This window comes from Molothrus aeneus, chromosome 2 (assembly GCF_037042795.1).
Source record: "Molothrus aeneus isolate 106 chromosome 2, BPBGC_Maene_1.0, whole genome shotgun sequence".
Lineage (NCBI taxonomy): Eukaryota > Metazoa > Chordata > Aves > Passeriformes > Icteridae > Molothrus > Molothrus aeneus.
Genome location: NC_089647.1, coordinates 114855536 through 114870486, shown reverse-complemented (window position 1 = coordinate 114870486; position 14951 = coordinate 114855536). Strand labels below are relative to the sequence as shown.

Genomic DNA, 14951 nt, shown 5'->3' with positions numbered 1-14951 from the left:
CCCAGTTGTGGTGGTTTGACAGGAAATGTGTTTTCTGGGATGCTGTGCTTAGGCCAATGGATGTTCAGATTTCAATATTGGCACCTAATGTGGCCATTGGGACATGGGATCTGCCTCTGAGAACACGGGGTTAAAGCAGGGCTCTCCCCTGGCAGGCTCTCCTGGGTTCTGGTCAGGGAAAGGTTCAGAGCTCCCCTGCCTGGCTGCTGCGGGCTGGGCGGGGCAGGGGAAGCCATGGGGCCAGGTGAGGTAGGCCCAGGGGAAGCCATGTGGCTGCGTGAGGTAGGCCCAGGGGAAGCCATGGGGCCAGGTGAGGTAGGCCCAGGGGAAGCCATGCAGCCCAGTGAGGTAGGCCCAGGGGAAGCCATGGGGCAGGGTGAGGTAGGCCCAGGGGAAGAAGCCATGGGGCACAGTGAGGTAGGCCCAGGGGAAGAAGCCATGTGGCTGCGTGAGGTAGGCCCAGGGGAAGAAGCCATGGGGCCGGGTGAGGTAGGCCCAGGGGAAGAAGCCATGGGGCCGGGTGAGGTAGGCCCAGGGGAAGCCATGGGGCCGGGTGAGGTAGGCCCAGGGGAAGAAGCCATGGGGCCGGGTGAGGTAGGCCCAGGGGAAGCCATGGGGCAGGGTGAGGTAGGCCCAGGGGAAGCCATGGGGCCGGGTGAGGTAGGCCCAGGGGAAGAAGCCATGGGGCCGGGTGAGGTAGGCCCAGGGGAAGAAGCCATGGGGCCGGGTGAGGTAGGCCCAGGGGAAGAAGCCATGGGGCACAGTGAGGTAGGCTCAGGGGAAGAAGCCATGGGGCCGGGTGAGGTAGGCCCAGGGGAAGAAGCCATGGGGCCGGGTGAGGTAGGCCCAGGGGAAGAAGCCATGGGGCCGGGTGAGGTAGGCCCAGGGGAAGAAGCCATGGGGCCGGGTGAGGTAGGCCCAGGGGAAGAAGCCATGGGGCCGGGTGAGGTAGGCCCAGGGGAAGCCATGGGGCCGGGTGAGGTAGGCCCAGGGGAAGCCATGGGGCCGGGTGAGGTAGGCCCAGGGGAAGCCATGGGGCCGGGTGAGGTAGGCCCAGGGGAAGCCATGGGGCCGGGTGAGGTAGGCCCAGGGGAAGCCATGGGGCCGGGTGAGGTAGGCCCAGGGGAAGAAGCCATGGGGCCGGGTGAGGTAGGCCCAGGGGAAGAAGCCATGGGGCCGGGTGAGGTAGGCCCAGGGGAAGAAGCCATGGGGCCGGGTGAGGTAGGCCCAGGGGAAGAAGCCATGGGGCCGGGTGAGGTAGGCCGGGCCTGGCCAGAAGGGAGGTGAAGGCCCCTGCAGGATGGAAGGGTGGAGGAGCACTGAGAGGCATCGGGCAGCCACCCCACCCCCAGGAGAGACAGAGACTGGTGCCTGTGCCTGTGCTTGTGCCACCTTGGAATTTAATAGTGGCCGGCCGAGAAGGAGAAGCGGGGGGCGGCAAGAAGGTGCCCGGCTGGGAGTTCTGGACAGACAGAGCCTCAGATTTTTAACCCTTTCCTTGGATGATGGAAACTTTACAAATGCTAATCCTCCTGGAGCTGAATGAGAAGAGAGATCGTGATAAGAGGAAATGGGCCACGAGAGAAATAGAGAAGAACTCAGGTGGAAGAGATGAGGGAGTGGCTTTTGCTGGACTCTTTGTGTGTAGCCATGGACAGAGCCGTGTTTCCTTGTGATACAGGGACTGCATTCTAGGGGGAGGCAATGCCTCAGGACCAAGAGGGTTCGGTGTGGGTACCCCTCGGCCCCAGGGGGTGAAAAATATGGGGGGGACAGATGTCCGAAAGTTGAGACTGTGCCTTTTTAGTGTGGGATGAAGCATCCTTAAAAGTCGACCCTAGCAGCAGCTCTGGTCCGTGTTCAGTGGTGAGAGCGCTGGACAGGAAAGGAAGAGGTCACCACTGGCACAAGAAGGACTCCTTGTCCTCTTGATGAACTGAGGATTGAGTATTCTGAAGGGTGGTGCCAAACCGAGAGTTGATGATTTGGGGGATGTATTGTATTGGGAATTTGGTGGGGATGAGATGTATTTGTGAAGTTTTCATTTTCCTTGTGTGTTTCTTTTTTTTTTCCTTTCCCTTGTAGTTTAGTTAATAAATTTTTTCTTTCCTAAGTGGGAGCCTGCTGTGCTTATTCCTGGTCCCATCTCACAGCAGGAACCAGGGAGAGGGAATCCTCATGGGGGCACTGGCATTGTGCAGTGTCAAACCATGACACCAGTACAGGGATTTTTATACATAAAACAACCAATCAGCTAAAACCACAAATCTAAACCATTCACAACCTGAACTTGATTCTAATGTACAAAAGTGATGGGGAAGTAGTTTTAGTTCTTATCTAAATTAGTTTTATCTATTTACACATATAGCTTTATCTATTTACATTAATAATTCTGTCTAGAGAAGCAAGCAAGGTTCTGCTCTGTTTTTGTTATGTCTGGGATTAAGTTTAAACTGAGCTTTAAACTAGTCTTTAGGGCCTTTACTAGTTGATTTCTTGAGGCACTTAAGAACTTTACTACTAAGTGAAGTAAGTAGCAAGTTTAAGAAACTTTACTGCTAGTTTCTTAGGGCACTTGAGATATATTTCTACTTACTTAAAACTATATCTTACACTTCTATTGACTTAAAATTTGAACTTAGCTTTTAAGTGGCTTAATAGATCCTAATTTCTCTAAAGGCTTTAATTCAGCCCCTGCATCCATTTCTCTGTCAGAGGAGCCCAGGGATGTTTGCATTCCAGCACATTTCCAGGCATCCACCTCTTTCATGGCCCTGGAGAATCATTTGAAGGTTTCTCTGAGTCATTTGAAGCTTTCTCTGGGGCTCTGCTCACTGAGAGCCCCCAGTGTTTGGAGTTGCCTTTCCCTGAGCTCCTCTTTGGGCGTGTGCTGGTGTTTCTGGGTCGGTAATTTTGCCCCAGCCCCTCTGTATTCCTCATTATCTGTTCCCAGCTGTGCTCAGCATCCTCTGTGCCTCTCTGACATTCTTTTATCTCCTTTGCAAGTTGGGCTCTGAGCTCTTATCACCCAACTTCAGGGGGGACTGAAAATTTCCCCTTCTCCCTGCTGCGTGCCAGAGCACAGGCGCCAAATTACCGAGGATGAAATTGGGCATTCAATTAGAAATTCTTCCCTGGCAGGGTGGGGAGGCACAGAGAGGCTGGAGAAGGGGCAGGGTGGCTGATTCTTGGAGGAGCTGAGGAAGGAAGAGGGGAAATTCTGGGAGAGATCTGACAATGCTTGGCCAAGCACCACGGAACGCGTTGGGCGCAGTCATTTCACCAGCCCCGTGCTCATCCCATGTTTCTGCTTTATTTGCTCTGCTTTATTTTCACTTTCTGTTCTCCCTTCCTCCTCCCCTGGTTCTGTAGAGCAAAATATTTGATTTGGAGGGAGGAGGAGGCTCCCAGTGACTGGCTGGCCCCAGTTTGCTGTGGGTGGGGGAGGAAGAGCCTTTTTTTTTTCTCCTTTGCCTTTGTTCACTGAACTTGCAGGAGTTTTAATGGAAAAGAACTTAATGCCACATTATATTATTGTAAAATCGTTGGCCTTTTTGATTTATTTTTCTTGCTACTTCCTATTTTTGGTCTTCATGTACTGTTTCTTTGAGCTCCTGTATGTTTTTATTAAATATCTTTGGTCACTCCTAATGGAAAGTGCTAAGAAAAGTCATTTCCCTTCTCCTAACATTTTTAAGTGTTTGTTGGGTAAGTAAATGATGATTTCTGTGGAATTAATACATTGACTTAAGTATTTTAATTAAATCAGTTAAGTAAATCAGCTGGTTTTGCTTGTTACCTTGTTTTAGAAGCTTTTTTATTTCATCTGGAAGCAGCATTTAAAGTTGGGTGTTGTAGGGGAGGAGTTGTTTCTATGGGAATTGTTGCTGCAGTAATTTTTGTTGAATGGCTTTTGAAATTGGAGCAAAATAATGCAGATTGATTTCTTCCTTCCATGCTGAGATGGTTTCTCTTCTCTTCACTAAGATTTTGTTTTGTTGTTAGATTGGTTCCTTTAGGGAAAGCAACACATGAAATGAAGAGAAAGTGAAATATCTCAGTCTCAGGATGGTTAAAGGATGATGTGCTGGAGGTGTTTCCAGGCTTTCAGGAGAATTCTGGTTTTCCATCATTCCAAGGTCTCCATTTAGAGGAATTGGTGGGGATTTTTAGTGCAGCTTTGGGGTTCCCATGAGTTCCAGCCGCCATCCACTCAAGGAGTGGTCCATGAAATAATTCTGAACATGTTCAGTCCCGGTGGTGACTCCTGATTTTTGTGCTGACTCATTTAAGTTTCAGGTCATTAAGCAGCTCCTAATGAGAAATTGCTCCTGGCCCAAGGCTTTAATTGCCCCCGGGTGGGATTTAGCACAGGAATGTCCATGGGCCACCTCCCCTGCCTGCAGGGAGAGCACTCAGGGCTCAGCTGGGTTTTTACACACTCGGTGCCTTTCAGTATTTCCTGTTTAAAATACTCTGAGGAGTATTTTTAAGCACAGATCCTTGCTAAAATTTCACCTGTAACGTGAATAACTTCTCCTGTATTCAAATCTGATTTTCTGGCAGCTCAGCAGAACAATAACCCAGTGCCCAAGAGTTTCAATCCAGGTGCTGCATTGTTTCCCTGTGGGTGTGTCCAATAAAAAAAAAAAAGATGATTTTTGCAGTTAATGGCAGGAATTCCTGGGTTTGTCATAACAACAAAGCATTAAAGCACATGTTCAGTGCTTTTCATTTTCTCCTTCCGTGGTGCCCAGGAATTGTTTCCTCAGTGCTGTTCCACAGCAGGGCGGGAGCTCTGGGGGTTTGGAGTGCTCCAGTGAGTTCCACGTGAGGTCTTTGATGTGAAATTTGGGAGTTAAATGTGAATTGCTCTCACCTGATTAATCCTTCCTTGGCCTTGGCATCCAGTGTTTCCACTTTGAGTTGTCTGCCTCTTTTTATTTCCATTTGACACTGACAAGGCTTGAACTTCGCTTTACCTCAGGGCTTTTGAAGCAAAAAAATTCATCCTCATGATTTTTTCCAGAGAAACTTGGACTTGCATAGGGATCTGTTATTCCCTTTGAAAATTCTGATTGGTCAATAATAGTATAAGGAAAAAAAAACCCAAACAATTTGAATATAAAATATTGCATAATGTCATTTTATAATGCATTACCTAACATACAATGTATGCATTCTAATACACAATACATAATTATATAAGAATTGGAAATATATATATATAATTTCTAATATCTACAATATATAAATATAAACTGGTTTTATATATTTTATGCATATATAATATATCCTACATAAAATATATCATATATAAACTGTTTATATGTTTATATCTATATTATATATATATATATAAATTACTCTTTTATAGGACAGACTGATTTCTTCAGGCTGGAGTCCACTTTAATAATCACAATTTTGTGATTATTTAATCACAATTTTGAGATTAAAATCCTGCAATCCTGCAGGAGTTTAAGGTTCTTCTATTTGTTTAAAATCTTTCCCTTTTAGCATTTTTTTTTATTCCTATCTACCATAGAACAAAACTAAATTCAAATTCACTTTTTGGTTGTGTTACTTTTGACCTTGTCAGTTTTTAAGATCTACGAGTTACAGAGCCAAATGTGAGTTCCAAGTGCATTTTTTTGTTTGCTTGTTTCAGGTAATGTTCATTTTGTTTAAAATCCTTTTCCTCTTTACAGACCAAAGTCAGCAAAACAAACGAAAGCCAAAAACCAAAACTTGTGACTATGAAAAAATGAGGTAAGAAATACTATTTATTTTTAAATTTATTCCTATTTTGAGCTATTTTAGGTAAAATTAATACAACTGGGATTCGCTGCTTGCTCCCTGCTAATGGCTTTGTGTAATTTTTTACATCCTGATAGTGGATAAATTCCCCAAAATTACAATTTTTCCACAGTTACTGCTTGAAATCTGAAAATCTTCCATGCCCAGCTGAGTTTTAGTGCATGAAGGCATAATTGGAATATTTGCTGTTGAAGCAGAGAGGGGGGACAGGAGTTTTGTTGCAGTTGTTACATCCAAAGTCACAGCAATAATTGTAACTCTTACCTCCTTTCCAAGGTCTCCCTTGCACCAAATAATTGTTCAAACTCCTCTGCCACTCCCTGAGCTCAGGAAAAACAATGAAATCTGGTTTTGTGGTTTTTATTTTATGAAAGAACTTTACTTGGAGTCCTTCAGTTGTTTGTTGGCTCCAATTTCCAATCAAAAGTCTGATTTTAAGGCCAAGGATGCTCCTGTAGAACAGGAGTGTGAATGGTTGTACTTGGGGCTAAAATTCAATGAATTCAGGTAAAACTATAGATTTTATCATATTAAATATTTCTATTTTAAATATCTATTAAATATAATTCTATATTAAAAATTGTATTTACTTTTTAGTATATTTTAATATATTTAATTCTATATTAAATGTATTATTTTATTTATTTATTTATTTATTATATGTTATAATATGTTAATTATTGGTTGTACTTGGGGCTAAAATTCAATGAATTCAGGTAAAACTATAGATTTTATCATATTAAATATTTCTATTTTAAATATTTATTAGCTATATAATTCTATATTAAAAATTGTATTTACTTTTTAGTATATTTTAATATATTTAATTCTATATTAAATGTATTATTTTATATATTTATTTATTATATGTTATAATATGTTAATTATTGGTTGTACTTGGGGCTAAAATTCAATAAATTCAGGTAAAACTATAGATTTTATCATATTAAATATTTATATTTTAAATATTTATTAAATATATAAGTCTATATTAAAATTATATTTAATTTTTAGTATACTTTAATATATTTAATTCTATATTAAATATATAGTATATTTATTTATTATATTATATTAATGATTATTAATATAATATATTAACAATATATTTATTGTTCCACTTAAAACAGAATTTATCAGAGGAAATCATTGAATATTTCCAGTGGTGCTGGGGGCACCACGCTCTGGGGATTTTTGTTGTGTTTAGGATGGCTCAAAACATGGAAAAAATCCCACAAAACAGGATTTTTATTGTATGGAAATAGGGAGGTTTCCATTCAAGAGAATTTTTCCGAGGCAGATTTCAGGTTTCTTTAGGAAACCTGATTGTTCCCAGTCCTAATCTAAGTGTGACCATACCCCCAAATTTCTTTAAATCAATATTTATTTCAGTACAATCCTGTTGTTTTCCTGTAATTTTTTTGAGCACCAGTGTAGGTAGAAAAATTGAAATTTTGCCCCAGGAGAGGTCATTAAATGGAATTATCAGTGGCTTCCTTTTCCTATCACTTCAAGGAGGGGTGATATTTTCATTTATTGTGGAACAGATCCTCTGTAAAGCAGCTGAACCAGCTCCAAAATTGCTTCTCTGCTGGGGGGAGATGAGCAGAGCTAAGAAAACCACATTTATTGGAAATAAATTGAGATTGAAAGCACCTTTAGAAACCCTTGGTGCCCCTGTGCTGTTTGTTGTAGGGACCATGTGGATTTGAAGAGGGAATCTAAAGCCATGGAGGATAAAGGTTTCTGTGCTGTGCCACAGGTAATGGGAATCCAGCCTTAAACTGGAAATGATTTCTCATTTTTAGGAACATTGCACAAAATCTTGGTTGATTCCAAAATTTAACTCTCTGTGCTCTGTGTGGCTTTGATCAGAGGCAGGAATTCTGTGGTTACTCTGATTTATTCTGATTTATCCTGATTTTCTTCTGGTTTCTCTTTCTTCTCCTGCTGTAAAACCTGGCTGGGATAATTTTAAATTAAATTTTAAATTAAATTTTAAATTAAATTTTAAATTAAATTTTTAATTAAATTTTTAATCAAAAATTTAAAACCTGGCTGGGATCATTCAGGAATTTAAAAAGCCCTTCCCAAATTTCTGCCTAAATTTTTTTTTCCAGTGTTGGATACATTTGGAAATAACCAATTGTATGGATTGGCTGTTGGAAACGCTGTAAAATTCATACAAATTTTATAAAATTCATACACTGGGGGGAAAATTCTCCCTCTCTGGTCAAGCACCAATAAATTCCTGAAGGAAATAATGGCAATGCTTAACTAATTAGTTAAATTATTGTATTAATTAATTCAATAAGTAATTCTTTCATCCCTGTTAATTGGGGGATGTGGATACCAAAAATCTTTATTCAGATTAAATACATTAAATGCCTCACAGGATAAAACTGAATTTAGGAGAAAGTGCAGGTTCTGCCCCTTATTTCCTATCAAACACTTCTCTTTGTTTTGCTAATTCATTGCTGGTGTTGAAAGGGACATTTTCAGTCCTTTGATCTGCTTTGGATGTCATTTAGCATTAAAATAATATCATTTATTCTGATCTGTTGGGACAGCATTAACCCAGGAGTTGCAGGAAATGAAAATAAATCTTAATTATTTACATAATAATGTAAATTCCTGCAGCTTTGAGGAAGTACCAGTAGTGAAAACAAAATATAATTTTAGCATGACATAATAACAAATAGTAAAATAATGGACTGTGAAACCTTCCAGCATGAGCTGAGCTGGACACAAATGAAAAATGAAATAATTCTCAGCTCTTCCAAAAACATTTGGATACAAAAAGTGAGGAAATGCAGAAGTCTGGGTGGTGCTCTTGGGTTTTTTTTATATGTGAGAAAAATTTAAATGGTGCTTGAACTAAAGTTGCAGCTTTCTGGAGAGACATTTAGAATAAAAATGAGATTAGAAATTAGAAATAAAAATAAAAGTAAGTTAGAAATTTAGAATAAAAATGAGATTTTTAAGAGATTGGCAGCTCCATGAAAATCTAATGCAGGAGTTTTATAAAAATGCACCTGGTTTGCTGCTTGAAAAGTGAAATTGTGGTGACACAGTTCAGGAGGCTGCAGAATTTCCACTTGGCTGTCTCAGAAGTGTTCTAGCAAATATTTATTTTCTGAATTAAATCTTTTGCTTGCTTTTGAAAGCAAACAAAAAAAAAAAAATATAAATAAATTATATATTAAAAATTATATAATTATATATAATATATATTATAATATATATATAATTATATATATATTATTTATATAATTATAAATTATATTAAAAATAAATAAAAAAAGAAAATGTTGGGTTTTTTTGAGCTTGCTGTCTGTTCACCATTTCAGGGGGATTTCAGTGCTGATGGAAAATCCCTTGGGCTGGAGGGTGATGGAGCCTTGCTGGCCAGGGATAAACCCATTCTATTACCCCTGCTGAAAGCCTTGAATGCTCCAGAATTCAAGGTAAACTCGGAGAAATAACCTGGTTTTTATCCCAGAAATTCAAATTTATGCCTTCAACACCTTCCTTCCCCCAAAACAATCCTGACTCTTGTGTGGAAAAACAACCCAACCACACTGGGTTGAGCGTAAAAAAAATTTGAAGGTGCAATGTGAGAAAGAAGGAAAAAAAAAAGCCAAAATATTCATATTTAATTTAAAAAATAGAATTCAATTAAAGAAGGAGGAAAATGCAGTTTTCTGTTGGACTGACTGGCTTTGCTGCGCGTTGCAGGTGGATTTCAGCGCCCTGCCCGAGGAGGTGAAGGCGCTGGCGCGGGACGGCTGCAGGGCCCTGCAGGAGCAGCAGTGCCACGGGGCCGAGCGAGCCTTCTCCTCGCTGCTGCACCTCCTCTACAGCACCAGCCTCGCGGTAAAGGCAGCACAGCTCCCTCCTCTGCGCCACCCTGGGCCCCGCTCCCTGCCCCAGAATGGTCATCATGGGTTGCATGGCATTGCATTGGATTGCATTGGATTGCATTGCATTGCATTGCATTGCATTGCATTGGATTGCATTGCATTGGATTGCATTGCATTGGATTGCATTGCATTGCATTGGATTGCATTGGATTGCATTGCATTGCATTGCATTGGATTGCATTGCATTGCATTGCATTGGATTGCATTGCATTGGATTGCATTGCATTGGATTGCATTGCATTGCATTGGATTGCATTGGATTGCATTGCATTGGATTGCATTGCATTGGATTGCATTGGATTGCATTGCATTGGATTGCATTGGATTGCATTGCATTGCATTGCATTGCATTGCATTGCATTGGATTGCATTGCATTGGATTGCATTGCATTGCAATGGATTGCATTGGATTGCACTGCATTGCATTGGATTGCACTGCATTGCATTGCATTGGATTGCATTGCATTGCATTGCATTGCATTGGATTGCATTGGATTGCATTGCAATGGATTGCATTGGATTGGATTGCATTGCATTGCATTGGATTGCATTGCATTGCAATGGATTGCATTGGATTGCCCTGCATTGCATTGGATTGCACTGCATTGCATTGCATTGCAATGGATTGCATTGGATTGCATTGCATTGCATTGGACTGGATTGGATTGCATTGGACTGGATTGGACTGCATTGGATTGCATTGCATTGCATTGGACTGGATTGGATTGCATTGGACTGGATTGGACTGCATTGGATTGCACTGCATTGCATTGCATTGCATTGGACTGGATTGCATTGCATTGCATTGCATTGCATTGCATTGGATTGCATTGGATTGCATTGCATTGCATTGGACTGGATTGGACTGCATTGGATTGCATTGCATTGCATTGCATTGCATTGGACTGGATTGGATTGGTGGCTGCCGAGGGAAAGATTTTAGGAGTGTTACACACACACACACACACACACACACAGAGCTGTGGTTCCAAAATATTCCTTCCCCTTTCCCTTCCCCCTTTCCCTTCCCCTTTCCCTTCCCCCTTCCCCCTTCCCCCTTCCCCCTTCCCCCTTCCCCCTTTCCCCCTTTTCCCCTTTCCCTTCCCAAACCTTCCCTTGAAATTTCCTTCAAGTTTCCTTTCCTTTCCTTGAAATTTCCTTTCGCCTTTTCCTTTCCCCCTTCCTCAAATATTTGCATCAAACATTGTGGTTTTTTAAATCAAAACCCTCTTGTTGGTTGGACTTTTGATGATCTTAAAGGTCTCTTCTGTGATTGTCAAATCAACTTTGATTTATAAGAGCAAAGGGTAAAAAAGATTTTATAAGAACAAAGGGTAAAAAGGATTTTGAGGGCAAATTCTGTGAAATTTGCTGTCTGTGTAGCCTTACCCAATCAGCCACTGACCCAAAAGTCATCCTGGATTTCTCTTCATTAATTTACAGTATTTTTACCTTTTTACCATGTGTCTTTGTTGTGCTGTGACTATAATTTAACTTTCTTTTTTCTTTTTTTTTAGCATGTGAATAGTGTGAATATTCTTAATATAAATTATGTTATATTCCTCTATGGACATGCCACTGCCCTCCTGGGACTGGGACATCCTGAGGTAGGATGTAATTTATTTGTATTTTCATTTATTTTGATACTTATTTAAATATTTTTAATTATTTATTTTGTACTTAAATACTGTCTTAATTCCAATTTATGTATATTTAATGTATATATTTTCTAAAATTTATTTTACATATAAATATTCCCTTAATTCCAATTTCTAGCTCAGGCAGTTTCCCATCCTTTTTTTGTATTTTCCTAACTGGGAAGATGAGAGGGGGGGGAAACCTCTGGACACATTTTGGAATTGTCCAAATTGAATATTTGGGACTAAATCCTTGATAGTTTTGGAATTGGGCTATCAAATAAAATTTCTTTGTAAGTCTTCAAATGAGCATCTGAATATCAAAAATTGACAGTCAATAACTTTGATTTCTGCCCTGAGCTGGTGTTTTGGACAGAAATATCCTGCTCCTAAAACAAGAGCCAGGAATTGCTTTGGGTTCTGGAAAATGCCAAACCAGAAGTGGGGGTCGGGTTTTTTTGGGATGTTTCTTCCTTCAGTGTTTGGTAATATTCAGTGTCTTAAAATGAATTTAAAAATAGCTGAGCTCAGGAATTTCATTCCTTTGGGTTACAGCAACTCCATGTTTACAGAATAAATTGGGATTTTTTTTTAAAAAGAAAGGGAAGTTTTGCCTGTGATCACAAAGGTGTGTAATTCCATTTACTGTTCCTAAGACTGATCAAGGAATAGGGCACACTGACCCAGTCCAAAGGAGGAAAAAACCCAGGAAAAGTGAAAATATTCTGGCAAAACTCCCTTATTTGTGTCTCACATTTCTTTTGAAGGCATTGGCAAAAGCTGAAGTTCAGTTTAAGAAAATAATTGAGGACTATCCAGAAGAAAGTTGTTTTTGTTTGGCACACTATGGAATTGGAAGGGTTTACCTCAGGCAAAACAGGTTGGTCTGATGGAGAATTTCAGGGTTTGCTGGGAAAAAATTTTTTATTTGAAGAATTTGAAAATTTTTTATTTGAAGAAAAAATTTTTTATTTGAAGCGTGGTGGGGCTTTAATTTTGCTGTGTTAATCATTAAATTCATCTGTCAGGTGGGTTTAATCAGTGGATTTAATAAAATGGGTTTAATCCAATAGGTTAAATAAAATGGGTTTAATCTAGTGTGTTTAATAAAATGGGTTTGATACAATGGATTTAATCCAAGTGGGTTTAATCCAATGGATTCAGTACAATGGGTTTAAATACAATAAATTAAATCAAATGTGTTTAATCTAATGGATTTAATCCAAGTGGGTTTAATCCAATGGATTCAGTACAATAGGTTTAAAATTCAATATAATTATATATATATATATATAATTGTTAATTAAATTTATATATATAAATTCAATCCAGTGGGTTTAATACAATGGATTTAATACAATAAATTTAATCCAGTGGGTTTAATACAATGGATTTAATACAATAAATTCAATCCAGTGGGTTTAATCCAATGGATTTAATAAAATGGATTTAATCTAATGAGTTTTATCCAATGGATTCAGTACAATGGGTTTAAATACAATAAATTAAATCAAATGTGTTTAATCCAGTGGATTTAATCCAAGTGGGTTTAATCCAATGGATTCAGTACAATAGGTTTAAAATTTAATGTAATTATTAATTAAATTATATATATATATAATTGTTAATTAAATTTATATATATAAATTCAATCCAGTGGGTTTAATCCAATGGATTTAATACAATAAATTTAATCCAGTGGGTTTAATCCAATAGATTTAATACAATAAATTTAATCCAGTGGGTTTAATACAATGGATTTAATAAAATGGATTTAATCTAATGGGTTTACTCCAATGGATTCAGTACAATGGGTTTAATACAATAAATTAAATCAAATGTGTTTAATCCAGTGGATTTAATCCAAGTGGGTTTAATCCAATGGATTCAGTACAGTGGGTTTAAATACAATAAATTAAATCAAATGTGTTTAATCCAATGGATTTAATCCAAGTGGGTTTAATCCAATGGATTCAGTACAATAGGTTTAAAATTTAATATAATTATTAATTAAATTATATATATATATATATATAATTGATAATTAAATTTATATATATAAATTCAATCCAGTGGGTTTAATCCAATGGATTTAATACAATAAATTTAATCCAGTGGGTTTAATCCAATGGATTTAATACTATGGATTTAATCAAATGGGTTTAGTCCAATGGGTTTAATAAAATGGATTTGATACAATGGATTTAACCCAGTGGATTTAATCCAAGTGGGTTTAATCCAATGGGTTTAATCAAATGGATTTAATTCAAGTGGGTTTAATCCAATAGATTTAATAAAATGGATTTAATCTAGTGGGTTTAATCCAATGGGTTTAATAAAATTAGTTTAATCCCATGGATTTAATCCAGTGGGTTTAATCCCATGGGTATAATCCAATGGATTCAGTAAAATAGGTTTAATCCAGTGGGTTTAATCCAATAAATTTAATCCAATGGATTTAATGCAAGTGGAATTTTATTCCTGCTGAAGAACTGATGGGAGCTGCTGAGCAGAGCGGATTTGAGGGAATATTTGGGATTCAGGGATCACAGCCCTGCAGTGGGGGAGAGCTCAGGGGGAAAGAACAAACCCTCTTTGTTCTGAGGGAAAAATGCATCCTAAAGAAATCTGGCTTTATCTCCTGCCTGAGGGGAGCTGAGGGTGGCCTTGGGCTGGGACAAGGCTCCAGTGAGTCACAAATTCCCTGGAGCTGATAAGCAGGGATGTGTTCCTGAGCTGGCACATCCCAGAGGGACAGGGAGAGCCTGGAATGCAGGGCCAGGACAAGAAAGAAACTGGGAGCAAAGAGCTGGAGCTGCTCCCACCCATCCAGGGTTTCCTGCTGGAGTTTCTCCCTCGTGGAATCCTGGCTGTGGGAAGCTGGTGGGGGGATTTTGGGGTATCCCTGGAGCTCCTTACCCAGCTGTGATCCTGCTCCTCTGGGAGAGAGGGGAGAAATTCCATGGAAAAGCTCCAGGGTGGAGGGAAAGACAGGGAGAGCATTTCCTAATGACTCACAGGAAACACTCAAAGTCAGGAAAAATAATTTAAAATAATTTCTTGTCCATTGAAACAGAACTGGAGAGTGGGAAACAGAGTAAAACAACTGAAATCACCTTTCTCTTGCCCTCCTTTATCCCAGGCTGGAATTCACTCCCTCATTCCTGACTCTGTGCTGCCTGCAGGGATGGGGAAGGGGGGAGGTTTTCTCACTGCTCCTCGGTGCCCCCATGACAATGACTCTCCCTGGTGCCCACTGTGAGGTGTGATCAGAGATAGAGCAAAGAAAAAACCTTAATAATTTCCAATATATAAAAGAAACACACAGAACTCAGAATGAGAACCCTCCAAAACCATGAGAGGAGGTTTTGTGCAGGGTGTTTTTCCCTTTATCCTGCAGGGAATAAAGCACAGCTGGGCCTGGAGCTCTGCCATCCCCCCATCCCCTGCCCCCCTTGCCATGCCAAAACAGTGCCAAATAAAGGAGTTTTGGTGCTGACCCTTCTCCTCTCCTGCTCCTTCTTCCTGCCCCCCATCCCCTGCCAAAACAGTGCCAAATAAAGGAGTTTTGGTG

General features: G+C 39.8%; 1 protein-coding gene across 1 annotated transcript in view; it reads left to right on the top strand.

Annotated features, from left to right (window-relative positions):
* TTC3 (tetratricopeptide repeat domain 3) overlaps positions 1–14951 on the top strand; it is a 78294-nt gene that overhangs the window by 37185 nt on the left and 26158 nt on the right. Inside the window, exons 16-21 of the mRNA XM_066545561.1 lie at positions 5709–5769; positions 7513–7579; positions 9168–9284; positions 9556–9693; positions 11258–11347; positions 12145–12257. Coding sequence (XP_066401658.1) covers positions 5709–5769; positions 7513–7579; positions 9168–9284; positions 9556–9693; positions 11258–11347; positions 12145–12257 — 586 coding nt within the window. The remainder of the gene's footprint in view (positions 1–5708; positions 5770–7512; positions 7580–9167; positions 9285–9555; positions 9694–11257; positions 11348–12144; positions 12258–14951) is intronic.